The sequence below is a fragment of the Lissotriton helveticus genome, chromosome 2_1, assembly GCF_964261635.1.
Source record: "Lissotriton helveticus chromosome 2_1, aLisHel1.1, whole genome shotgun sequence".
Taxonomy (NCBI): domain Eukaryota; kingdom Metazoa; phylum Chordata; class Amphibia; order Caudata; family Salamandridae; genus Lissotriton; species Lissotriton helveticus.
Window position 1 is genome coordinate 1,543,275,962 of NC_136059.1, and position 25,728 is coordinate 1,543,301,689.

The window sequence follows — 25,728 nt, forward strand, 5'->3', positions numbered from 1 at the left end:
ATGGATAGTGATTTAAAACTGACCCGTTCTTTAATTGGTAACCAGTGAAGGTCTCTCAGTGCCAAGGATGTTGAGAAGCTCCATGGTCTATTAAGAGCCACCTTGGCTGCCGCCGACTGCACCCTTTGGAGCCCCTGGAGGATGTACTTAGGGGCCCCCAGGTACAGGGTATTGCAGTAATCCAGCCTACTCAGCACTAAACTCCTCACTACCAAGGCTCGTGAGGTAATTGGTAGTAACGGGAGGATCTTTCTCAGCATGCGAATTAGTTTAAAGCAAACTTGGATGGTTTTGTTGGCCTGTGACACCATCTGAAGGTTTGCCTCCATTTGCACTCCTAAATTACGCACGGTGTTGGTCAGATTCAGAGAGTCCTCTTCCGGGGTAAGCCTAAATTCTGACATGGGGGGCTTTAAAAATTTTTGCAGCTGAACAGTACATCACCTCCCTTTTCTCTCCATTTAATTGGAGCGAGTTAGCCCTGAGCCAGCCCGCCGTTTTCCGCATGCACTCCTGGAAGGCCTCTACTGAGGTCTCTTGCTTGCCCTCCAGGGAAAAAATCAATTGAGTATCGTCCGCGTAATTTAGAACGCTGACACCAAAGGATTTAAGGATGGACAATAGGGGTTTCAGGTACACATTAAATAGAATGGGACTAACTGAAGACCCCTGTGGGACCCCAAGCAGGACGGGAGAAGCTTCAGATACAAACTGGCCTAGGGTCACCGTCTGTTGGCGGTTTTGGAGGTACGACTGTAGCCACTCAAAGGCTCTTCCTCTCACTCCGTTGTTCCACAGTCTTTGCAGCAATATTGCATGACTCACAGTGTCGAAAGCCGCCGACATATCTAAAAGGACAAGAATCGACGCGTCCCCTCTGTCGGCACGCAGTCGAAGATTGTCCATCACTGTGGTCAATGCCGTTTCCGTCCCGTGTGCAGGTCGGAACCCAAATTGGAATGCATCCAGCAGACGATTATCCTCTAGATGCTTAGAAAGGGTTCTGCTGACTGTTTTTTCCAGGATCTTTATTGGGAACGGGAGGAGGGAAATCGGCCTGAAGCTGGCAGGTAGTGCAGGATCCAGCGACGGCTTCTTTAGCAGCGGAGAGATCATCGCTTGCTTCCATGCGGCCGGCACTGTGCCTTCTTCCAGGGACTGATTACAGATACTAAGAAGCTGTGGAAATAGTATTTTACCAAATTGTTTCCAGTATCTGTGGGGAATATGATCAGCCGGGGACCCTGAAGTAACACTAATAGCCATATTAGCAAAGGAATCCTCTGTAAATAGTTGGAACAAGGTTAATAAAGAGTTAGCATTCAACTCAATACTTGGCTCCTTCTGTTCAGTGTCTAGAGGCTGGGTATTGTGGGGGACTAAGTTCCCGACAATATTATGAATTCTCTCCTGAAAGTAGCCTGAGTTGTCATCGCAGAGCTGTTATGAAGCAACTGTCTTGTTACATTGGCTGGGGGGCAGGGTGATGTCCTTATAGATTTTAAAAAGTTTTGGTACTATTCGTGGAGTTCAGGATCGTGGTGGCATAAAAATTGGCTTTTAATTTAGCAATTGCTGTTTTATATTGGAGTTGGGCTAGCTTAAAAAGGTTTCTATCTACCTCTTCATACTGTCTCCTCCAGCTCCTTTCTGCCTTTCTACTCAAACGGCGGAGTTCTTTTAACTCCGCATTATACCAGGGGGCAGAGTTCTTATCCTTATTTTTAATTTTGCACCTTGGAAGTAGGCGATCTAAATTCCTAACCATGGTGCTACAGTACTTTTGGTAGCTCTTCTCCACCGAATCAGTGGCGGTCAGATAGTCATTTTCTTCAGTCAGGGCTAGCGCCATATCGCTATCCAATTTAGCCCACCTCCTATCCAGTCTGTATGTGTTTGCGGTCCTTACTCCTTCCCGTTGAGCCCCTACCCTAGTAGTGAAAAGGACCAGATGGTGATCAGTCCACGTTTGGGGTAGGATATCTTTTACCAATGTTTCATCCTCACTAGCAAACACTAAATCTAGTGTATGCCCCCCTTGATGAGTGCTCTGATGTATCAACTGTTGAAAATTCAAATTCGCACACGTCAGTTGTAAATCTCAGAGGCTTCTCCAAATTTCCAGTTTCCCAGAGATTAAAATCCCCTAGTATAATTACTCGTGTGTGACAGAGCAAAATTCGTAATGCTCTCATATAGGCACTGGTAATTTGTACATTGTCCCGGGGCTTGTAACATACTATGCCTGAGAGTAAGTTCCCCTTAGTTCCTTGTAAAGTGAACCCCATCAACTCGATTCCACTAATTTCATCCAGCGCTAGGGGAACACAATTTCATTCCTCCTTAAAAATTACCCCTACACCCCCCCCTCTGCCCGTCAATCTTGGGTTATGCCAGGACTTGTAGCCATGTGGGCATGCTAAACCTAATTCAACTGCCGAATTATTATTGGTCCAAGTCTCCGTTAAAAACAACATATCGAGATCCGCGTCTTCGACCACACAAGAAATCTCAAGGTGATGTTTAATTTATTTGGTCCAGTATACGTCTACAGACTTTGGGAGTACTAACACCTGGTCTCCTAGCTGGAAAAAGTAATCCTTAATGGAAGAGGAAACTTCACACACTTGAGTGTCATGCTTCATCACCGGAATCCTCTCACCACACCGGTAGGAAAATACCACAGAGGCGGATTCAACCGTCTCAAAGACTGTAACGGAAGGAGGGAGTTCTTAAATACATCTAACCGGACAACACCTACAGAAGAGGGGATCCACGTTGGAACTAAAAATACCTTAGTGTTCCTAGGATAATACCTTTAGTCAACAGGACACTAGGTATGATTAAAAGCCTAGGCTATATAAGTTGAATGCCACACCCATTTCCTATCTGCCAACATGTTTATGCCCATTTACATTAGCCTAAACTGTCTGGGGTGTTCTTCAGTGCTTGAAGATCCCTAATTGGTTGTTTGTATGAATAAAGGTATTATCCTCTATTCACCTTTCAATGGTTACCACTTCCCTCACAGGACCATCAACATGTCGCTATTATCAAGCACCTTCCCGTCAAACTTCAAAACTTCTTAACATTTGAAAAAGAGAAGCATTTGCTCAGATCTGCAACTTCGTGGAAGAACACAACCAATTTTCAGGCCAATAAACAGGGATTTACCCTGCAAAGACAACAAATCTGCTCCAATTTCTATCTGGGATGACCTGAAGACCAACATGGAGAACATTACAGTAGTTGCACTTATACTTGATCAGTCTCCCTCATTTGACACATTAGTCGCCACTCCCACTTACAGTGACTAGAAGGTGTTGGCAATAAAGGAAATAACTCTTGACTGGATCTACTTCCTCGACAATCGATTTAGAATAATTTATTCAGATAAATCATCTTTAATCACTAATGCGGATGTACCTCAGTGCTCAAATATTTCACCACTCTTCTTCAACTTCTACCTGAACTTGCTACCAGAGCTCATTAAGTCTTTCACCCTAACAGACAAAAACTAAGCCAATGAAACTGAGACCATCTTAAAGCTGGAAAACCCAAGTCACCTAGACACCTCAGGGATAGACCAGCATCAAATGAGACGGATGAATCACCTTAAACTTAATAAGTCTTAAAAAAAGATCTGAACAAGCTAAAAGAATTAAATGACTATCCACCTATGACCATCTTCCCAAGGAACACACTTTTCAATCAAGGCAATTCACACAAGTTTGAAGCCTCATTGTGATCAGGAATTTCATCCTATCCCTGGTCACAATTGCCAACCCTCCACCTACAAGTGAACCAAATCATTAAACATACCTTCTACATCAGTTATACTCCAAGACAACTCTTCCCACCTTTAGGTTGCACTAAGAAACACACAGCTACCATCACACTTGGCATGCCTTAAGTATGCAAATGGACTGGGAGCCCTGCTCTTTCTATTCCATATAATGCAAACACATCTACCACACCTTAAAGAATGAGATGATATCTCAAATGCTCTTTGAACATTTCAGTGGCTATTAACTGCCAGACTCCCTGCCTTTAAGATTCTCTATCAACCATAGTGTAATCTAGATCTTGTAAAGCTGCGAAAATATAGTAACAGAAGAGAACCCTCCATCTAGATCTGGAATTCCACATGGCTCTCCATCAATACAAGAAGAAAAGCAAATTGAAACCGCGTTCTCTATAAGACGAACACACCCATGGTGCTCTCATATGGCAAAGATTGAAATATCCAAAGCCATCTTCAAGAAGACAGTTAAGACCTGGATCTTCCCAAGATGATCACAAAACCAGTAGACAGAAACAATAACCATCACTGGGAGGGGGTGGAAGAACCAACCTCACGATCATATCCACCCAAGGCGGAACAAATCACCACAACCACAAGCTCGCCTCCATTGCATGCATATACAGCACCATATGAAAAGCTCCTGTTTTGGTGCTGTAAACTCAAAACATTACAACGCTCCCCACATAGACAACACTGCATTCACACGTTCTCTCCAGCTGTACACTCGCGCCTTTAAAGTGCTGAATATTATCAGCATAGGACTCAATCTCAAGAGTTATCTTAACATTTTTATTGCTGCCTGAAAACTGGACCCACATGGATCTCTTCAGCAGATGGCTTTAAATTGTTATTACTGAACACGACCATTCACTAAACTGTGCAAAACTTTTTGCTTTTCTGAGACAAACTTCCACACCAGGAGTTTCATTCACAAAAACACAAATTTAATTATCCCATCGCCTTGGAAGGTTGCTCCCAGGGTGTGGGTCAATTTTTTTTCCAGACCCTCACTACCTGTTTTCCCTGGCAGTGAGGTACAGGAAGAAAAGATATCATGATGTCCACTCTAAATAAGGGGGACGGTGGCCTCTTAGAAGAAGCTTACCATCAACTGAGTCAACTGTGGCTCCATTGACAGGAAACTTAAGGTTGTTCATCTGTAAATGAGTCAGGAGGTCAAAGGATTTGGCGGACGGGGTACTCTATCGAGTGTGCAATGGAGTAACTGTCCACCAAACTCTAAATTGGGCCATGAATTAGTTCTCATTCCAATCACTCTACTACACACCAAGCTGTTACCACAAAAACATAATCTGATAACATGGCTGGACCTCACGCACAGCACTAAAATACTTGCCACATTAGAAACCCACACTCTTACATCCAAGCACACTCAAGTATCATGCTACCCAACTTCAATGGTGATTCCGATACTTGTTAGAGGTCGAAGATCCAATGAAAATGAAACTACAATATAAAGCAGGCATCTGATAACATTTCAGAGATGCAACAAACCATGGAGACAACTGCATAAACGGAGAACTTGTAATTCAAATGTGAAAAGAATACCATCTTTGTACGAACCTCCAGTTAAACTTAACGTCACCGGTTTGGAAACCATAATCAGCATGATCATGAATATATTCTGCATGCATTGCTGTGTTCCACATCACCTGTGTAAAAACACCATACAAAGTAAATTATGAGAAATGTATAGGTTGTGTAAATAATTGAGTAACAGTAACATCATCACACTCTTTTAAATTTTAGAATGGATTTTCTACTTTAAAAAGCTGTGCATAATGGTTTAAAGAGGTGTTACCTAGGACTATAGCTCTGATATATAATGTATCACAACCGATAAATTTGGTTGATAAAAAATAAATACATTTGCTTCTGCATGAAATTTACACAGGGTAAATACTTATAAACGAAATACTTGCAAACAAATGGCCCCATTTACAAATGTGTTAATCCCAATGTTGTTTGTGGTAACTGCTTTGTTAGTAACACTACAGAAACTAAGCCATTCATCCCCTTGCGATTGGATTTGGGGGTCGAATCGATAGAGGAGCTAGCAGTAGCATGGCCTATGCTTTATTGGAAGAGGCTTTGGTCAGTGCCTGAATTGGTTTCCTATAGAGAGGAATTTTTAGAGGTTTGGGCTCTTTTAAAAAGCAAGAACATTCCGTGGCTTCTACATATTAGGACACTCAGTAATCGGATTGGTCTATCTGAGTTGTGGGAGAACCCTGAAGTAGGTTGTTCAGGGATAACCAAAACAGATCTCTTGTGCCATGTGAGGCATCAGAATCTATTAGCTCTACAAAGATCCACTACGGTGGGAAGACTGACGGTAGAGTTCTTCCAAGTAAAAATGTAATCTAGAATGGAGGAATTCCTAGATGTAATTTATCCTCCACTTGCGAGGAAACTCTACATTCAGCTTAGGCAGGGTAGTCTCCCACTAATGGTATTTACCTGTAAATGGGCTAACACAGAGAATATTGCGTGCCCTGCATGTAATTACAGGCAAGAAGATGTATGCCACGTACTGTTTTTTGCCCTGCCTACCAAGCAATAAGGAAATGCTGGTTGATTCCACTATGTAGGAACCTAGGATTTAGACATTGCGTCCAAGCTTGTAGGGTCCTAAGGTATGATACCCACCCCCCTATTGTTTTTGCTGTATCACGGTTTCTATTTGGCATGTGGCACAGACAGAAAAGTTTTGTATAACAACTGGATTTACTTATGTATTTTATACCGTCCGTTTGATAACCATTTAGTTTAATCAACTTTTAGGTCTATTATATGACTGGACTGTTATTTATTGTTTTACCATTTTCTGCTATTGTGTATGTATTTTATCTGCACTTTTATGGTCGGCTGACCGAAATAAAGTTATCAAATGAATTAAACAAATGGCCCCATTTACAAATATGTTAATCCCAATGTTGTTTGTGGTAACTGCTTTGTTAGTAACACTACAGAAACTAAGCCATTCATCCTGACATGTGTCCTAACTTTGTCAAATTTTAGAACTATTGGCCATTGCATGCACTTGTTTGAATCCTAGAACTTAAACAAACTATCATAAAAAACAGATTAGGACTATTTTGTACATTATATACACTATATAAACATAGAACGAAACGTGGCATATTCAAATTGTGTACAACTTATGGAGTAATTAAAGAATTAAATGTATTCAGAAGAAACATTGTAAAGAAGTTACATTTTTTAAAGGTTAGGATTTATGCAATATAGGAAGACTGATTTCAGTTTGTACTTATACTTTGTTAAGCAACTTCTACTTTGTGTACAATTTGTCTTTGCGGAATGCCAGCATACACAGTTCTAACCGAACCTACATCAACCGAATGAATGTGAATTAATATGATGCTTACTTGCCAAAGTTCTGAACATTGCATCCATTACTGGGCGTGGGCGACAAGCTCATACCGTATGTACATGTACCAGGAACAGCAGGCAGAGGAAAGAACGCAATGGGTACAAATGTATTAAAAAGTAGGGAAAAACAAATTTGCATAGGAAAACTGTCAACGCATGATAAAGTCCAGATCTTCATTCGGTTATTTGGAGTTCCATGCCACCAAAATTAATGTCCACTTCCTCTGAAAAGTCGTATGCATCCATTGCTTTTAGATAACACTGCCGAATGGCAGCTCCTAGTAGAAGACCATAAAATCCCCTGGCCAGTACCAGCTACTCTCTTGTAAAACTTTTCCAGGATGTGCTAAATAGGTATTTTAGTCCTGCCATGAGGCAAACCTATAGTAGGAAGTGTCTTGTGACGAAGTAGATTCTGCCTCCCTGGGTTTCAGTCTGCTTGATCACATTTTTCTGATAATAGAATGGGAAGTAAATGTGGCTCTGCATCATCCAAATCTGTTCGATCCACATGGCTCTTCTGTGACAGAGGGCATCTGTTCCAGCTCTATCTACTGAGGTATATTCTTTCTCTCCCTCTGCTATGGACAGCACTGCTGTAATGAGCAGCAGGGGGGGTGGACGTGCTCACTCTCCCAGCAATGTGATCCAAATGGTATAGGGCTATTTCTTTAGTATTGATTCCTTCTGGAATTGAAGTGTCAATGCTGGAGAATAAACCTCATCCGGTCATCCAGCCCAGCAAATTCCATCTTTGTCTTTCTGACACACAATCTCAGTTTCACTCTGTGGCCTGACAAAACCACTTCAACAGCTTGGTCCTACTCATGATGCTCTTCTTCTGGCCTGGTCTTAATCTCAAGTTTATGTATGGAATCCTTCTATTTATTTATTTATTTAAACAGTTTTATATAGCGCTGGCTAGACCCAGAGGTATCAGAGCGCTTTACATGAGCATCAGATCATAGTTACAGGTTACATCATTACAAAGGTTACACAGTTCTTAGAGAATGGCAACATAGTTACATGTAAGGTCGAGATAAACAATAAGCACAAATACATAAGGGGAAAAGCATGGGAAGAGGAGAGGAAGGGTGATGGGGACACAAACCGGTAGACGAGTCAAGGCAACGTCCAAAGTCCAGTAAGGTGTGATCCCAGGGCAGACAAGGGGAGAGATTCAGGGGAGAGAGGATAGGAGCTAGGGAAGAGACAATAAGGAGAGTCGGAAATAAGTCTGGCTAAAGACCAACTGGGTAGGTGACGACCAAGGAGGGAATCCAAGGCCCATCTCCTCTATAGCTAAACCAAGTAGCTCCATCGGGCGTCAGACAAAATAGTTCAGTCTCAATACATTGAGAGAGGAGGGAAGGAGAGACATAAATAGAGGAGGGATGCGGTAGTAGACGACAGGAGCGACGAAAGGAAGTGTAACTATGTGGTTAAACTATAAACCAGAAAAGATCAAGTAAACATTATATCAAACAATCAGCAATACAATTAGGGGAGGAGAGAAAGGAGAGAGAAAGTAGTGGGGGGTAGAGGAGGAGGGAAAGTGAGGATAACGGAAGAGACAACGGTAGAGACGCGAGGAAGTCCGTCTAAAGACCGACTGGGTAGGTGACGACCAAGGAGGGAATCCACGGCCCATCTCCTCTATAGCTAACCCAGGTAGCTCCATCGGGCATCAGACAAAATAGTTCGGTCTTCTAGTCTACTTCACGAGATCCCTTTGCTCTGACCACACAACACCAATTTCAAGAATTGGCTATAAACTGGCAAAACTATGCCGGTCCCCCCCTCTGCATTTGCTTCCAGGTTTCCAGCTTGGTCCACGATGAAATGTAGAAAACCTCTACTGCACAGCTAAGCTTAGTGCTTTTCCTTTTAGTGAATCTTCCGTGACATGACCTGGTATATCCACCCAAAAAATACACATAACCAGTCTAAAGGGTTTCCAGGATAGCCTGTATTCTACCTCGATCGGCTACTTCCTATCCTTTTAATGGAGATGTCACGGGGTGTTTTCATCACATAGTAAGAATTTGGTTTTAATTATTTTTCGTACTGACAACTTCTGGGCTTAACATTTCTCTTTAACTAAGGCAGTTTCGGCTCCATTTCTTTAAAGGCACAGGCTCCAGGCACTGATGAGTCCCCAAGAGGGTTACAATTTACAGAGTTCTCCTTTACAGAGTTCTCCTTTACAGCAGAACCAATTTTAACAGCTTCATCAAAGATCTGCCACAATTCCCAGTAACACGGTAATCCCTACTATTTGCATGTTGGGACAATAAACTTGTGACCTCTTTTCATAGAACAATTTCAAAAGGAGAAAGAAGTATCCTTAGACAATCATTAGAACAGTATATCTTGAAAAACCTATCTAAGAATGTTGATCTGAGGGCAGCTATTGCTCAAGCTGGACTTTAGCACACAAAAGTGTGGCCAACAAGAGAAAGCATTCAAAAACTAGTGAACAATAGTATGTAATTTCCCGGCTGAAAAGAAAAACCTTTTTGGAGAGCAACAGCACAATATTGCTGAATGTTTTCCAGCATTGTATTAGGGACCGCTGTATTCAATCAACAGTTTTTTTTATTGCCAGGAGCCAACAACCCTCAATTCTGCTCATACTTTTGGGCATTTAGTGATGTCCAAGATTAGGAGAACCATCTTTCTACCTGTTTTTTAGTTTGTTAACGAATGTCCTACGGGAAAACATTGCAACTGTCCAGCCTTGACGAAATTTCGACCTTAATTACTACCTGCCAATCAATTAAAGACAAGAACTGGTTGATCGGATTACCATTATTAAAATGTGTGTTTTATAAAGCATGCCATTATCATTAAGGGCACCCTAGTGGTGGACGCACAGAACAGTACAGTGATCTGAGTCCACAAAACCATTGATCAGTAAAGAGAATTTTTTTCAGAGATTTCCAGAAAGATGGCTGAGTGGCCCCGATACTATGGTGATTTGTGCCCTGCGGTGTGAACTGTTTCCCGGGCACCAGCAATGAAATAAGGCCGCTCCGCATGTCTAAATAAGGTGGGAACCACATAGACGACGGATGAGGCCTACAACATTTTTTGTCAGATTTCTTGAACACCTGTGTCCACAAAATTAATTTCGAACCCTCTGCAGTAACAGGGTCATTCTGCTTCAGGGCACTTAGATTATGTCATCTTTCGACAAAACAGAACCTAATGGAGCACTAAAACTAGCAGAAACGCGCACAAGTGAAAAGTGCTGTCTCACTATTATTAAGAGCTTTTGATTGATGAAGGGGAAGGGGGAGATAATGGACTGCACTTGGTGCAGAAACAAAATCCGATATTTGTGAACCGGAGATCAAATATATGTATCAGGAGATTGAAACTGTGCAAAAGAATCAATATTTTAGTGTGTGCGAGTTGTACTATAGATGGCTATCCAGGTCCCTCGAGAGGCACTGTTAAATGTGAGATCGCAAAGTGGTGCTGGTAATTTGAGAATGCAGAAGTGGGGCTGGTAACGATTGGCATATGCTGTGGGAATCCCCAGAATGGTGAGAATTCTGGTGGAAAACTACCAGAATGATTAATTGCTCGCCGTCTCTAACTGGCCGGAGCAGGAGTGCTCAAGGCTCATTAGCACCAAGACGGATCCGTATATCGCTAATTACCCACGGGCTCATAGCGATGGCATTAGCCTTCCACAACGACTCTAGAAGAGAAATGCGTATAATGCTTTCATCAAGGACATATGGTGGGTCATATTTCTGAAGTGCCTGGTGGATTATTCCAAAGGGCAGTGGATCTGGAAGAAACAGCCCGGATGCAGTCTCGAAAAGAGTGGCGCACGCGCTGTAATGAATGCAGCTGGCATCGTGGCTGCCGATGCACGCAAAAGTGAAAGCCGCGCTGCAGTAACCTGATCCACAATGAGGAATGCAGCGCACGGCTGCTCGCTCCAGAGTGCCTTAGGCCGCGAGAGTTAACTTTTGGAAGAAAGGCGGGACATGCTGCCGTCTTTGGCCATTTGCGTGCTTTCATTACTGAAAGCAACAAGCAAAGGCCAATAGAATATGTGGGAGTTAACTAACTCCCATGGAGAAGTTTAGGAACAGTATGGAGTGCTCACAACGAGCCTCCCATAGAGCAGAGCATGCGCGCTGCGGTAGGCTCGACCTAAAAAAAGACACTGGTTCTGTATCTGCATATTTTAGGGACAACAAACAGGCTGGCTGACACAAAGCGTAGGGTTTAAGAAGTATGATAAGGGGTGATCACATTTTATACAAATTCAGGGCTGTTGCTATAAATAACTTTATAGTGTTGCACAAACGTTTCAATTTAATGGTCTTCTCAATCAGAAGACAGTGCAATTGCTTCAGATGTTGGTGAAGAGGTTCACAGCGGGGCAATACTAAGAGCAATCTATCTGAAAGGTTTTGAATAGGTAGAAAACTTGGAAGTTGATTACTTGGAAATAGACAGAGTCGGCTTCAGTAATCAAGATGCAATCCCATTGTAGCATTGACAGTGAACCGTGAATCTGTGGGAAGAAGAGGTAAGATTTTTCCCCAAACGTTTTCGATGGAAGAAACAAGAAGTTAATTGAGAGATTTTTGCTGCGCAATCTAAATTATCACCAAAAACAACACCTATCTCATGAACATTAGGAACAGGTAAACTGCACTTGCCCAACAAAGAGGCAACCAGTCTTTACACCATGTCACAAAAGAGGAGCCTCCAACTATCAATACCTCTATCTTGTCAGAGCTGAGCTTCAAAAATTTACTATTCATACAAGTGGCCACTGAGGACTAACATGCCCTAAAGCTAGATTGTGAAGTATGGAAATCAGCATGTAATGTCAGAATAATCTGTATATTGTACTCATTTGACATGAACTCTAGATTAAAAGATCAAATGAACTTTACAAGCAGGGCGACAAAGAGGTTAAATAGAGTCAGTTGAAAGAGGAGCCATTTGGGACATTGAAAGCGAGATCACAAAATGGCGGCAGGCCCATGCAGAAAGAAACTTAGCCAGTATAGAGCCTTGCCTCCGACACCCGCTTGATGCAGGTCAACGAAAAGGACTGCGGGGGAGAAAGCGTGAAATGTCACAAAAAGTTCTAGTAAGATGAGTGGGACAACACTCCCCTTCATCCTGGATCATCCACAGTTTCTCCGTCACTGCAATGATCACTGCCTAGGTACCAAGGAGAGCACAGAACACACCTGTGCCTCTCCTACCATGGAAGTGGCATCAATGAAAGATGACAGTTTGTCTGCACACCTCCCTTTCGGCCACTTTCGTCACAGAAATCCAAAAGGAAATAGTAAGATCCCCTGAAATACCCATGCAGGTGAGTCCAGTCACTTACTGCAACCCCCTGCAGAGGGATCTCTGCCCCCATTTCAAATGCCGGCTGGCGGCCAACTGCGCACTGAAAAACCGACCCACAGCTTCAAACAACTGGTCTGCATTTCACTAAAACTAATAGCCTTCATCCTCCGCCACAGAGGCAGCAGCTTAGCTTTTATGGTGGATCAGTATTCACATTCATGTAAAAGTCTACCTTTCGCAGCTAAATTAGCTGGGCATGTGTTTGAACACATTAAGTAGGAGAAAAGAAAAGTAAATCTAGACGATCTCTGAAATATGCTGAATGAATTGTGGTTGACAGTAATATCTAATTACTTTAGCTTCAAGAGCATGATCTGCACATCACAAGCTCACATGGGGTTCTAGCTTTTTTCCCTCTGTTCAGAGCAGCATCAAACACGAATGTAACCTTTGACCATCTGTGTAACCTATAGCAGTACTAGATAAATTGTTTACAAGTGTATGGCAGAGCTGGTCATGTTACCGTAACAGGTGATTAGCAACCTGATATTCCTACCGAAAGAAAATGGCACCAATTACAGAAAATGAACACTGGCATCTAAGGTTCCTACACTACATCACTGCCAAGGGATAACAGTCTCTCTTTGGGTTCAATGAGTTACAGCCAGTGATAACTGCATTACTATTTTCAATAGTGGTTACAAAGAAAAAAGTACCCACAATTACAGGATTTACAAGACAAAGTAAGATCGGCTATGGGATAGTTTTAAAATGGGTAGGTGGTCCAATTACTAGCTCCCCCAGTTTGAAGCATGGTAGTCAATAGATATTCTGGCAATTTTAGATTGTAGTTAACAGCCCATGGAGTAGAGCACGTTTTACCGGCTCCTGGCCAGCTGTCGATCATCCCGCTGCACCGCTGGCCCCTTGAGCCCCACACACCCCACCTAAGATCAATCAGAGAAGCAACTGACGATCCCCATATGGAGGAGGTTGAAAAGAGCTGCAGAGGACTTGTGACTGATGGGAAAGCTCCAACAGAGTGACAGGCTCTGACAGCCTAAGGTGAGGGCCTCACTAGATCACACAGACCGGAGAGGCCTGTGGCTGCTGTGTATCTCCAACTCGGGGATCTAGTGAATAAGGGCGATGGAAATCCCCCCGTCTGACCCTTGCACCTTAGAGTTCATGATTACACGGCGGGCTGGGGAGCAGCACTCACTGAGAGTGCTCCATCCGCGCGCCACACCCTGGGGACCTGGGGTGGAGGCGCTTTGGGTCAGACTGAAATAGAAAGCATGGGACTGCTGCAGGGTCGCAGTTGCCCGAATTAAATACAGGGGAGCAGTTATTCCACCACAAACCCCTGCCCACTTGGAAATCTCCCTAGGCCGACGGGAGACAGTGTAGATCCGAAAGAAGAGCAGGTGCACACCACAGAGGTTTAGGTGGCTTCCTGGCCCTGCGATCTGATGGCGCATCCGAGTGAGCGGAGGCAGCCGCTATAAAGACACAGAGGGTGGTCCTGCCTGAGGTGGACCTGCGTGTGTGAGGGGCAGCCAATAGGGAGAGGAGCTGTTGAGAAGGAGCCAACGCTCCTTTTGGGTGGATTGGATTACTGTGGTCCTGAGGACCGAGTAAGCGATATATGACTGAGGGGCCCTGTTGCAGAGAGAGACCTGCTGCTATGGGAAAGAGTGCTAGTAAATCCATAAGGTGCCTAGATGGGAAAAGTAATAGATGTATTAAATCCGAGACATTGATCTCTTAAATGCGAAGACCTGTGCAACTTGAGGACAATTCACAACTCAGGAAGGGGGTTCGAGTCATTATGTATGCCACATAGAATCTCGGCATTGGCCTTGTGTTAGCGAAGGGACTGAATTTATATCAGCTAGGCATTTAGACCCTACAACAAAACAGAGATAAACATGGGGAGCAACCAACGGGCCAACGAAACAGCAGGGCATGAGCTAGACTGCCCCAGCAGACTAAGAAGGCCTCATACTCCACAGAGGACTTCAAATAACCCTCCTAACGTGGCCCAGAGGCTGGACCCTCAGACAAACTAGACAAAACCCTAGCGGCAATTAAAGCCGCTCTTGAAGCCCTGGAGGCCAAGAACGACAGTTGCTATGGAAATGGGACTACTAGAGGAAGAATACCAAAAGCTGGCTGAAAGAGTCAAGGTAACAGAGGATGCCATTGGTGAGCTGCGTCCACCTGCAGTCTCCATTCAGATGAAGATTGAGGATCTGAAAGAGTGTTTGATTTTTAGAACACAGGGCAGAAGACTGAGGGCTGCAAATGTAGGAACAATAGAACTGTTGGGCTACACAAAGGCAGGCGTGGTAGCAGACCTGGAAAACGGGATAATTGAGACTGTGGCTTCTTTGGAACTATCAAAGTTTTAAGCTTTTGACAGCATACAGTTTCGTGCAGAAGTCCATGGCCTGGGGCCCTCCCTGTTCTGTAGTCGCTATGTTGCTACACTATAAAGACAGAGGCATGATCTTAAAAAAAGCCAGAACAACTGGTGCTTTTAAAGCTGAAAAACGAAGAGTTTTGATTTTTCCAGATTATTCAACTGATGTCCTGTTCAAATGAGCTTCTTTCTTGGAGGTCGAAAAATCCTTGAAAGAAGTAGGGATCTCACAAACACTGCTATTACCTTTCCTGCTGAAGCAAAGATAATGACTGAGGGTACAACATTCTTTTTCACTAAACGTGCGTACGCCTGGGATTGGCTTGAGACATGCGATGCTGGTAAGGCAAGCACTACTTGGCAGAGGCCTAAACAGCAATGCAGAAAAAGATGCAAACTGCAATCAGAGCAGAGGACTATGAAATGCCTTACAAAGAAGCAGGTGAGTGCACATGGAACAGCATTTGTTAGGATGATCCAAAGTGAGAAAGGCGCCAACAGTAAACCGTTATCTGCAACGAGTGATAGGGAAGAAGGCTCAAATAAAGACAATACACAAGGCGAGGGCGATGCCATGCCAATTGAGACGCAGAAGACTACTGATGACCTGTGATTGACAGTAGACTGCATTTGCTGCATCTTGATGATTAGTTGCTACTGATCAGCAGCATACGGAACTCTCAGTACCAGTCAGTCTTGAATGGGGGTGTAGGTAATTTGCCCTACTTGCATGGTCACTCCGGATTTTTCACCTTTTGCCAGACCCTGTATTGCTACTGGCTGTAGAACTCTGCACTTTACAGCTGCTAACCAGTGACAAAGTGCCTGTGCTCACTCTTTTAACAAGGTGAAATTGGCGATTGGCATGTTTAATTTACCTTACGTCCCTAGTATATGGCTCAGAGGATACCCAGGGCCTGTAAGAAACATTTAACTAGTGGACTGCAGCACCCATTGTGACATTCACCTAAATGCCCTGCAATTAAATGTTTATAAGTCACACCTTTCTAAGCCTTATTGCCCCTAAGGCAAGGTTCATTGTATTTAGAAGTAGGACATGTAGGAATGTAACGTTAAACATGTCCTTACAGTGAAAAAGCCCCAAACTTATTTTCATTGTAGCCAAGTGGGTGTTACATATGAAACCACTGGATAACATTATTACATTTAATAATTCTAATCTTGGTTAGGAAACAGCTAGAAAAATAATTAAAGTATTGTTAATATTCATTGAAAATCCAATGTAATTATGATGTCAGATTTTTGAAAAATATTAAGAAGAAGGTATCGTTAGAAAGTTACCTTTTCCCTGCCTAATGCTCCAGAGGCCCATTTGCATTTGTTCTCCCACATCTGCCAAACATTAATTAGTATTTAAAGAGGTATGAAAATTGCTCCCAGAGCAAGGAACAAAGGTCTGGGTGTGGGGAGGTGGGGTTGTTCCTTTGACATGATGACCAGTGGCACTGGGCTCAGGAACTGGATTAACTTCTAAAAGGCATCACCAATCACAGGTAATTGTTACCGGACACTTGGGCAGGGCATTTCCTTTGTCCCCTCCACCCACCCACTCAAGCAGGTTCCAAACACTGTGGGCCTCTTTTTGACATTAAAGTGTAAAATCCTGCTGGCATATCATATCTTGCTTGACAGGGGTATACATACAACACCGGGGGACACACTCGATAGGACGGGATCCACAGTCTGGTTGCTGGAAACCCCTGCTTTGTTCAACCAGACGTCAGCCTCTGTGTTTATTGGAGTGCAGAGACAGCCCCAAACTGGATTTTAGTGCTAGATGTGGGAGGACACTAAGATTACCATAATACACTCTCCAGACAAGAGGTCTCCAATCCTTTCTGTAATAACAGCTACTTATGTTAAATAAAACTCATCAAGAGCTACTAACATAATTAATGTTGTAATGCAATATTATACCAGCAATCAGCTTAGCGCATCAGGCATGGTTCCCAGCATGAATGTAAAAATGAATGTAAATATGGACTACCTCTATATGAGAATACTTAACAGCTATAGCTGTAATGCCTCCTGTACCAATGTAAAAACATTTGTAAAAAGTCTCCCCAATGTCACATGCGTTAGCACTAAAATATCAGCTTTAAATAAATTTTTGGAAATTATGCAATTTTTCTCCAAATAGTACCTTATGAGTTCTGAAAATAGACACAATTTTGTCTGTAACATACGCTCTCTATTTAGGTATGCCTATATTAATCCAACCAAGGAAACGTTTCTAAATTTAGTCGGCTGGGTTGCATATAAGAGAGCTACTCGTTGGAGAAGCCTGCTATACAAAACACACACCCCAAGTTGAGTGAGGCTAAAGACTTCTGCCATCTCGAAAATGCCCTAAGTGGGTAGAGTCTCTGCAAAATTAGATAGCTGGCCCCAGACTCATTTGGTACTTGCGGGAGACACCAATAGCGTTTTAGATGTGGACTTGGATAGATCATGACAGCCACTATCAACCACGGAATCCCTTGAATAAAATGCTGACGCTCCAAAAACTGCTAAATTACTTTAGTAATTTTCCCATATGAAGGCTGGTGCCTTGGTTTAGAGAGCTACAAATGACCCTGAGGAACTTTATTTGGGTTGGAGGATGACAAAGTGGCATTAAGAACCCTAAAATTACCAGTGTTGGAGAGTGGACTGGGGTTTCCCATCCTGAAATGTATTATTCGGCAGTCCAGATTCAGTGGATGGCAAGATGGTTGGACGGTAGCCTCACACAAGACCTAGGTCAAATGATAGCAACAATAGCAAGAGGTGAGTTTGTAGCAAGGATCCTGGGCCTACAAAGGAAATTGAAAATGGTTAACATCCTGACAGCGATTGGTCTAATATGCTGGGTGCACTGTGTACAAAAAAATGGTGTCTAGTCAACTTTATACTACCATACCCCTGGTGGAACTGTCAACCGAAAGAGACGGATTTAGAACTTCTATGTTGAACTATTGATCATTGGTCAAGGCAGGCCTGACCCAATTGAGGATTTATTCCAGGGTGGTAAATAGTTGCCCATCGCTATACTGGAGGATGAGGTGAGGCTTCTATTTTCTCAATTTCTGACATATAATCAATAATAAAAAATAACAAGAATACGCGGAAATCTAGTTACTGTGAGCTGAAAACACTAAAGATTTTGCAACTCCTGTTTACAGTGGATGACAACTGTAAACTGTTGATCGGGTTCTATTGCTCCCTGTTAGAAGTGACTAAATCAGATGTCTTACATATATTGGTTAACCAGGTGTCCGACTTAAGAGGCAAAGAATTGAAAAGAGCCTTAGAATTTAAGCCAAAGGACTCGAGGAGCATGAGAAGTAAATGTATCCAATTCAATAACCTACATATAGCCTATTTGTCTCTTAAGTTAATTACCTTGATGTTGGGCACAGAGGATATTAATTATCCTAGCGGTGGCTATTGTAATGCTGGATTTGATCACATGGTCTTGACTTGTTGCGAAATACAAGCATGCTAGAGGGGTGTCCTGGAGCAGATGGAGTCGGCTCTGGGTAGAAAGATTATTCACATTGATTATTGCTTGCTGGGATTGTTCACAAACCAACGCCACAGAAAGCGGGTATTCGATTCATAGATTTGAAATTTATTTTAGCCAAATGAGACTTACAAATGCACTGAAGGCCAGAACGCACCCATCAATCGATAAATGCAGACAAGACGATTGTAGATGGGCCAAATCCTAAAGTCTGTCATTACATGTAGAGGAGATAAGAGGACTTTGTTGAAGACTGTTTCCTCCTCTACAGATGAAAAACGTTCAAACGTTGAACTCCCTGACATGAGAGAACAAGAATAGTCAGGGGTAGAGAAACAGTGCTCTTAGGAGCTCATCCACATCACCTGTTAATTTTTCATCTAACTAATAACCAAGCGAGCCTAAAGTACCCAGTACAATAGTGGAATACTTTGAAATCACAAAAGGTTGTTGTTTTGCTTCTTGTTTTGAATTGTTACATGTGGCTGTTGAATCTAATTAGATGCCAATCACCTCTTGACACCTACGTCTATCTCTCTTAGGCTGCTGCAATAGATTGGAACCATCAATCTACAAAGTATGTATATGCTATGTGTAAATGACCTACAGAAGAAGTACTTTTACAGGAGTAATATCTTGTAATGTTACATGAAAATGATAAACTCAATAAACAGATCAAAATAAAACATTCTGGCAATTAATGTGTTTAATCCTCCAGGAGACCTATTTCTGCCTCTGACATAACAGATATTTTTGTGGGTGGCTCTTTTGGCAAGAGTTACTGCTCAACTGTATTTAAATGCTAAACATACAGCAAATGTTATTTTGAGAGCTGCGTTTTTACCACCCAGCAGTAATTACCCCAGGGGTATTTATTCTAAACAATAATTTTGTAAGCAAACAATGCAGTGATGTTAGACCTGGCACCTTGGCGTGAGTTTCCCTTCCACTTTTTGCTGATGTGCCTCAGATGTTTTTGCTGGTGTCCGCTGCTCAGGGCACTGCGCCACGGCCAACCCGTGCCGCAGTGCAATGCTCCCTATGGAAAGTGTAACTGTGATTGATATTCCTGATTGGTTCATTGGATTTACTGTCAGTCCCCAGTAAAGTGCACCAGGAGTGCCAGGGCTTGTGAATGCCAATACTGCTAGTGGGCCTGCAGTGCTGGTTGCGCCACCCACAGAAGCAGCCTTAAAATGTGTCTAGGGTCTGCCATTGCAGAACCAGCGTGCAGTCTGGTACTGTCATGCTGGCTGGGCAAGTGCACACACCTGCCAGCCCCTTAACCTTCCCTTAACTTCATATTAGTCACCCCTATGGTAGGCCCAAGGGCAGGGTGCATTGTAAGTGTAAGAGAGGACATGCTCTGATGTGTGGCATGTCCTAATAGTGAATTACTGCCAATTCGTTTTTCACTATTGTAAGGCTACCTGTTCCCTTTAGGCCAGATGGGCTGCTGGAATTATTACACTCTATAATCCCAGCAGGCTCAGGGAACATGGTAGAAAATAAAGTTTAGTATGCCTGAACTCAGAATAATAAAATACTTCTTTTAGTAAAGTTTCTTTTAATCTCCTGTGTTTGCAAATGCTACTTTTAGAAAGTTAGCATTTGCTTGCCTAACCATTTCAGCCCGCCTCTGCTAATATGTGTATCTGGCTGTCTGGGATGTGTGAGTGACAGGGCTGAGGGATGACAGGTGGTGAATGCAAGGATTACACCTTAGTGGGAGGTGGGAGTGCCCCTGGACTCTTAATCAGGCTGTGCTCTGCCACCACAATGCTGGCTCCGCCCCCTGGGGAGCGACTGATGTGCCTGCCCCTCACACTGAAAGCAGAAGCCAGAAGTACACCCAACAAGTGCTCAGAGACTGTGAGAACAAAGGAAATACAGTATAAAAGTAGGAGCCCTGCTCCTTGTAAATTAGAATCCTGTTTCCCACAACGAACCTCTGCCCAACTAGAAGGAGAAGACGCTGGAAGGACTGGCCTGCTGCTTGCCTTGCTGAGGAAGGAGAGGAAAAGACTTTGCTGACTTGTGCTAGAAACTTTCTCCAAGGGCTTGACTGAGCTTGCCCCCTGAACTGAACCCCAGGACCAGTGGGTTCATTGTGTCTTCGCTCGTTGCCATCTGCCAGCCATGTGTGCCTCCCGCCGGAGTAAGACTGCGCCCCTCATTGCCCCCTCCTAGGGCTGTGGCACTCGGGAGCTCGCCTGCCCTTCACCCGTGAGAGCCTCTCTCCTTGGAGTCGCTCTCTGCCCCCGGGTCAGGCTGCCTGCTCCTCTGCCCCTGCCTGCCACTGGAGCTCGCTGAAGTGCTCTCGCCCCTCCCGCCGGAATTTCCTCCAGGCCGGTGACGTAAGCCGGGACTGCAGCCAGCACGAAGGACCGTGCCCTGCTGCCCCCGCTCGCCCACCCGAGGAGTTTGCAGGCCGCGCCGCCCCCCGTTGGGAGACCCCAGTACCATCTGTACCGGGGTCGTGGGCCTCGCCCGCCTGTGTGCACCCACCTGCTGCAGACAAGACCCGGACACACTGCCAGAGACGAGTCTGTACAACTTGTCCCCCCAAGGAAGGAATTCAAACCGGGCTCGGGGGCCGCCACGTTTTATTTCCCCGTCAGACTGTAACTGTGCCTTGGCCCAAGAGGCTCCTCTCATCGCCTCCTGCTCCTCACTGCAGCCAGGAGCCCCCACCTCTGGAAAAGGCCCGGGGCTCCTCCAGGCTCCTCTCATCACCTGCTTGCTGCTCCGCAGCTCAGTCCCCACCTCCGGAAAAGGCCCAGGGTTTGTCAGGCCCCTCTCTGGTCTCCATTCAAAGCACACTGCGAGATGCGTGAGCATTGGTAGGGCCCAGGGTTTTCTTCCGTGTGGAGCACAGAGGAGTGCTGCGATGCCCACAGAGGCGCATGGGAGCGCCATACCTTCCAGGAACAGGGCAAGAGGCCCCAATTATTGCATAACTGTAAACTGAGAGAACTGTTTACAAGTGAATTGAACAAGACAGAAGATACATTGGAACTGTAACTGAGAAACGCTTGCCTATTTACAATCTTGTGGCCTAATTTAAAAACGTTATTATTGGTCTTGTGATAAGTCTTACCTGCATATATATTTTTACATAAAGGAACGTATTTTTATATATTCACAGCCTGGTGTCCATTTGTGGGGGGATTGGTACATTTTACGGTGTGTGTTATTACAAATGCTTAACTCCATAACGCCTGAAGAATAGCCTTGGCTGCTCACGCCACGCACCTAGAGGGTGAGCAAGGGTAATTCTAAGGGATCATCCTTCGCCCTGACTTAGAGGAGAGGGTCGCTGCTTGTCACAAGTGAATACTTGCGCCAACCAGAGATCCCCAATTCTAACATTGGACGCAGCAGTGAGGATTTGCGAATTTGCATTTGTAGTTGACATACAGTGAATTGCTGATCACCACATAGTGAGATCAGACCTATAACGCAGCCACAGATTTCCAGTTTTATAATTTTGTTGAGACATCTGCCATTGCTGAAGCCATGCCTGGCTCACTCCCTGCTGGAAGAGCACCCTCTGTGATTTCTGGAATTGAAGATGTGGATTGGGAACACAGAGGACTGGAGGGTTACACAGTGGAGCAGTTGAAAGGCTACTGTGTAAAGTTCAGAGTTGCACACACTGGGTGCAAAAAGAAAGGCCAATACATCAAGGCGCTGAGAGCCTGGAAAAAGTCAAGAGAACCACAGAATGCGGTCGATATCATACCACCGGATGGCATTGTGGAGCCCAGCAGAGGCCTGTCCCCAGAGGAGCTGGCGGACAGGGCAGCAGACAGGGCACATGCAATGGAGATGGCAAGATTAGCTGGGCAAATGGAGATGGACAAGCAAAGGTTGGTCATGGAGGCGCAGCAACGCCAAATGGAGCATGACCTGAGATTGAAGGAGTTGGAGCTGAGAAGTTTGGGAAAAACTCCTTCTGGAGGCAGCACAACGCCGGTGCAGGTAGAGTCCAGGGTGTACATACCCAAAGATGTAGTTAAGGAGTTCTTTAGGGCGGATGACATAGGACAGTGGTTTAGGGGTTATGAAGTAGCCATGTCCTCCCACCGGGTCCCTGACAAGGATTGGGGAGCGGGGTTGTGGGGAAGGTTCCTTAGCGAAGGGCGGGACACCCTCCTAGATTTGCCCCTTGAAGAACAAAGTTCCTACCCCCGCATGAAAGAGGCCTTAATGACCAGGTATGGGCTTACCCCTGAAATGTGCAGAGAGTGTAAAGCGTCCTGGGAATACGTATGTGGAGTATGTGACTGGTTTTTGCAGAGCACTGGATGGATGGGTAAAGGGTAGTAAGGTAAATGATTTTCAGGGGCTTTTTGATTTAATTGCATGGGAGCACTTGTCTGATCACTGTTTTCCTGAGCTACGCCAGCACCTGATTGTTCATCACCACCCCCTTTTCTGAATCATCAGAGTGTCTGAATTAAGCAGACCACTCTTACCCAGTCCAAAGATCAGGGCTTGATCCATCACCGTTATTTAGCTCACTGCCCCATCCCAGCTCAGAACCTGGCTATATGCAAATTAGTCTGTCCCTGGCCCAGTGCATCATGGGAACAGAGCAGACCAAACTACCAAGCCAATTCTTCACCAGAAAGGAGACAAGCTTCCGGGGACCGGTTTCTGCCATTTCAGGCGTCGTCGGCCCGGCTTGCTTGAATCCTGATGGAGCAGTGAGCAAGGGACTCATGTCTGAGTATACCCTTCCACGCTTATGGTGGACAAAATGATTCAGAAAAGGGGGTGGTGATGAACAGAGTGTCTGAATTAAGCAGACCACTCTTACCCAGTCCAAAGATCAGGGCTTGATCCATCACCGTTATTTAGCTCACTGCCCCATCCCAGCTCAGAACCTGGCTATATGCAAATTAGTCTGTCCCTGGCCCAGTGCATCATGGGAACAGGGCAGACCAAACTACCAAGCCAATTCTTCACCAGAAAGGAGACAAGCTTCCGGGGACCGGTTTCTGCCATTTCAGGCGTCGTCGGCCCGGCTGCTTGAATCCTGATGGAGCAGTGAGCAAGGGACCTGATTGATAGCAAGCTGTCCAACCCGAGGAAGCTTGCTGAGGAGGCGGACCGCTGGCTCAGCACCAGGGTCCACAAGGGTCCAGTGGGAGACTCAGCCAAGGGTGGGCAGGGTCCCCAGCAGAAGAGCGGGGGGGACAGGGGTAAACAAAGAGGGTTCCAGCGAGGCCCCCAAAGTAATCCCCAAGGGAACCAGCAGCGAGGTTCTCAGCCTCCCCCACCCCCAAAGCAGACTGGGGCCCCGACAGGTAGGTCTGTTCCAAAGGGGCCCTTCAATTGTTTCAGGTGTGGTGACCCGGGTCACATTGCCAGTGACCCCAAGTGTCGCCTGTTTGGTAAATCAGCACCCACTGGTGCTCCACCCCGGCAAGTAACTAGTGTTAATTTGGGGGAAGAAGTAGTAGTCCCCGGGGGTGGAGATCCTGTCCAGATGACCCTAGTCTCGCTAGGAGACAGTGAGATGGTCCCTGAGAACTACCTGCCCTCTAACACTAAGAAATATGGGCAGGTGGTGACCATCAATGGTAAAAAAGCTGAGGCTCTTAGAGATACAGGAGCCAGTGTGACTGCATTGAGGCAGCACCTGGTGTCTCAAGAGCAAGTTCTACCCCATGCCTACTGTAGGGTTATCAATGCTGATAATTCAGAGAGTCAGTGTCCAATGGCTCAAGTTCCCTTCGAGTGGGGGGGGGGGGGGGGGGGGTCTCTGGTACTCTGCAGGTCTGTGTGAGGAAAGCCATGCCTGTAGACTGTTTGCTAGGGAATGACTTGGAAGACTCCCCTTGGGAAAAGGTGGAGAAGACGACTCACCTGAAGATGGTGGGTCTGCCTGACTGGGCATGCGTGACCACCCGTTCAATGGCAGCCAGTAGGGGTGCTCAAGAGATCCTGGGGCCTGAAGGAGAGGCCCAGGAACCGGCCTTAGAGAGAAGGCGCAGGGGGCGCGGGAAACCAGCCCCCGAAGTTCCCACGGTCCAGGAGGAAGCAGACCTTGAGGGGGATGCCCTGGAGCCTACAGGGGAACAGATTGCTGAACTGGGGGACCTGTCTGAGCTGACCCATTGGCAGCAAGAAGGAGGCCCCTCCAGGGAGGAATTCTGCAGGGAGCAGAAAGAATGCCCTTCTCTTGTGGGTATGCGGCAGCAGGCTGCAGACCAGGCCAATGGTGTTCAGGTCAAGACACATTATGTATACTGGGAGAATGACCTCCTGTATTCAGAGCCTAAGGCTGCTGAACCTGGGTCAGCCCGTGTGCTGGTGGTACCCCAGAAGTTCAGAGCCTTCCTACTGGGTTTGGCTCATGATGTGCCGTTAGCAGGACATTTGGGGATGGACAAGACCTATGACAGGCTTGTCACCCACTTCTATTGGCCCCAAATGCACAAGAGCTCAGATGCTCATTGTAGATCTTGTCAGACTTGCCAGGCAAGTGGTAAGAGCGGAGGGAGGCACAAGGCTCCTCTGCAACCCTTCCCCGTGGTCGGTACGCCATTCCAGCGAGTGGGTATTGACATTGTTGGGCCTCTGGACCCCAAGACAGCCATGGGCAACAGGTTCATCCTGGTCTTGGTGGACCATGCCACCCGGTACCCTGAAGCCATCCCTCTGAGGACAGTGACGGCCCCCGTGGTGGGACGGGCACTGATGGGAATTTTCTCACAAGTGGGATTCCCTCTAGAGGTGGTGAGTGACAGGGGGACCAACTTCATATCAAAGTATATGAAGTCCCTTTGGCAAGAGTGTGGTGTAACCTACAAGTTCACCACCCCTGGGTTGGTTGAAAGATTCAACCGAACCCTGAAAGGCATGATCATGGGCCTGGAAGGTCCAATGAGGCGTAAGTGGGACGTCTTCTTGCCATGCCTTCTCTTTGCATACCGTGAGGTGCCACAGAAGTCCCTAGGGTTCAGCCCCTTTGAACTGCTGTATGGTCACCCAGTGAGAGGACCTCTGAGTTTGGTAAAGGAAGGCTGGGAGCAATCTCCCAGGAAACCTCCACAGAATGTATACAGTTACATGCTGGCCTTCAGAAACCAGACCAGGCGATTCAGGCAACTTGCTGAGGCAAATTTGGAAGCCAGCCAGGAAGAGATGAAGCGGTGGTACAACCAGAATGCCACTCTGGTGGAGCTTCAACCTGGGCAAAAGGTG

At 45.3% G+C, this 25,728-nt stretch overlaps 1 protein-coding gene across 3 annotated transcripts in view; it reads right to left on the minus strand.

Moving 5' to 3' along the window:
* GSR (glutathione-disulfide reductase) overlaps positions 1-25,728 on the minus strand; it is a 203,972-nt gene that overhangs the window by 148,914 nt on the left and 29,330 nt on the right. Inside the window, exons 1-2 of one of the 3 annotated variants that reach the window (XM_078676505.1) lie at positions 17,641-17,743; positions 5,390-5,478 (exon numbers count right to left, since the gene is read on the minus strand). In XM_078676505.1, coding sequence (XP_078532631.1) covers positions 5,390-5,475 — 86 coding nt within the window. In that variant the 5' untranslated portion in view covers positions 5,476-5,478; positions 17,641-17,743. Of the gene's footprint in view, positions 1-5,389; positions 5,481-17,640; positions 17,744-25,728 lie in introns of those variants that run through there. The other 2 variants (XM_078676503.1, XM_078676504.1) reach the window with 2 other exon arrangements.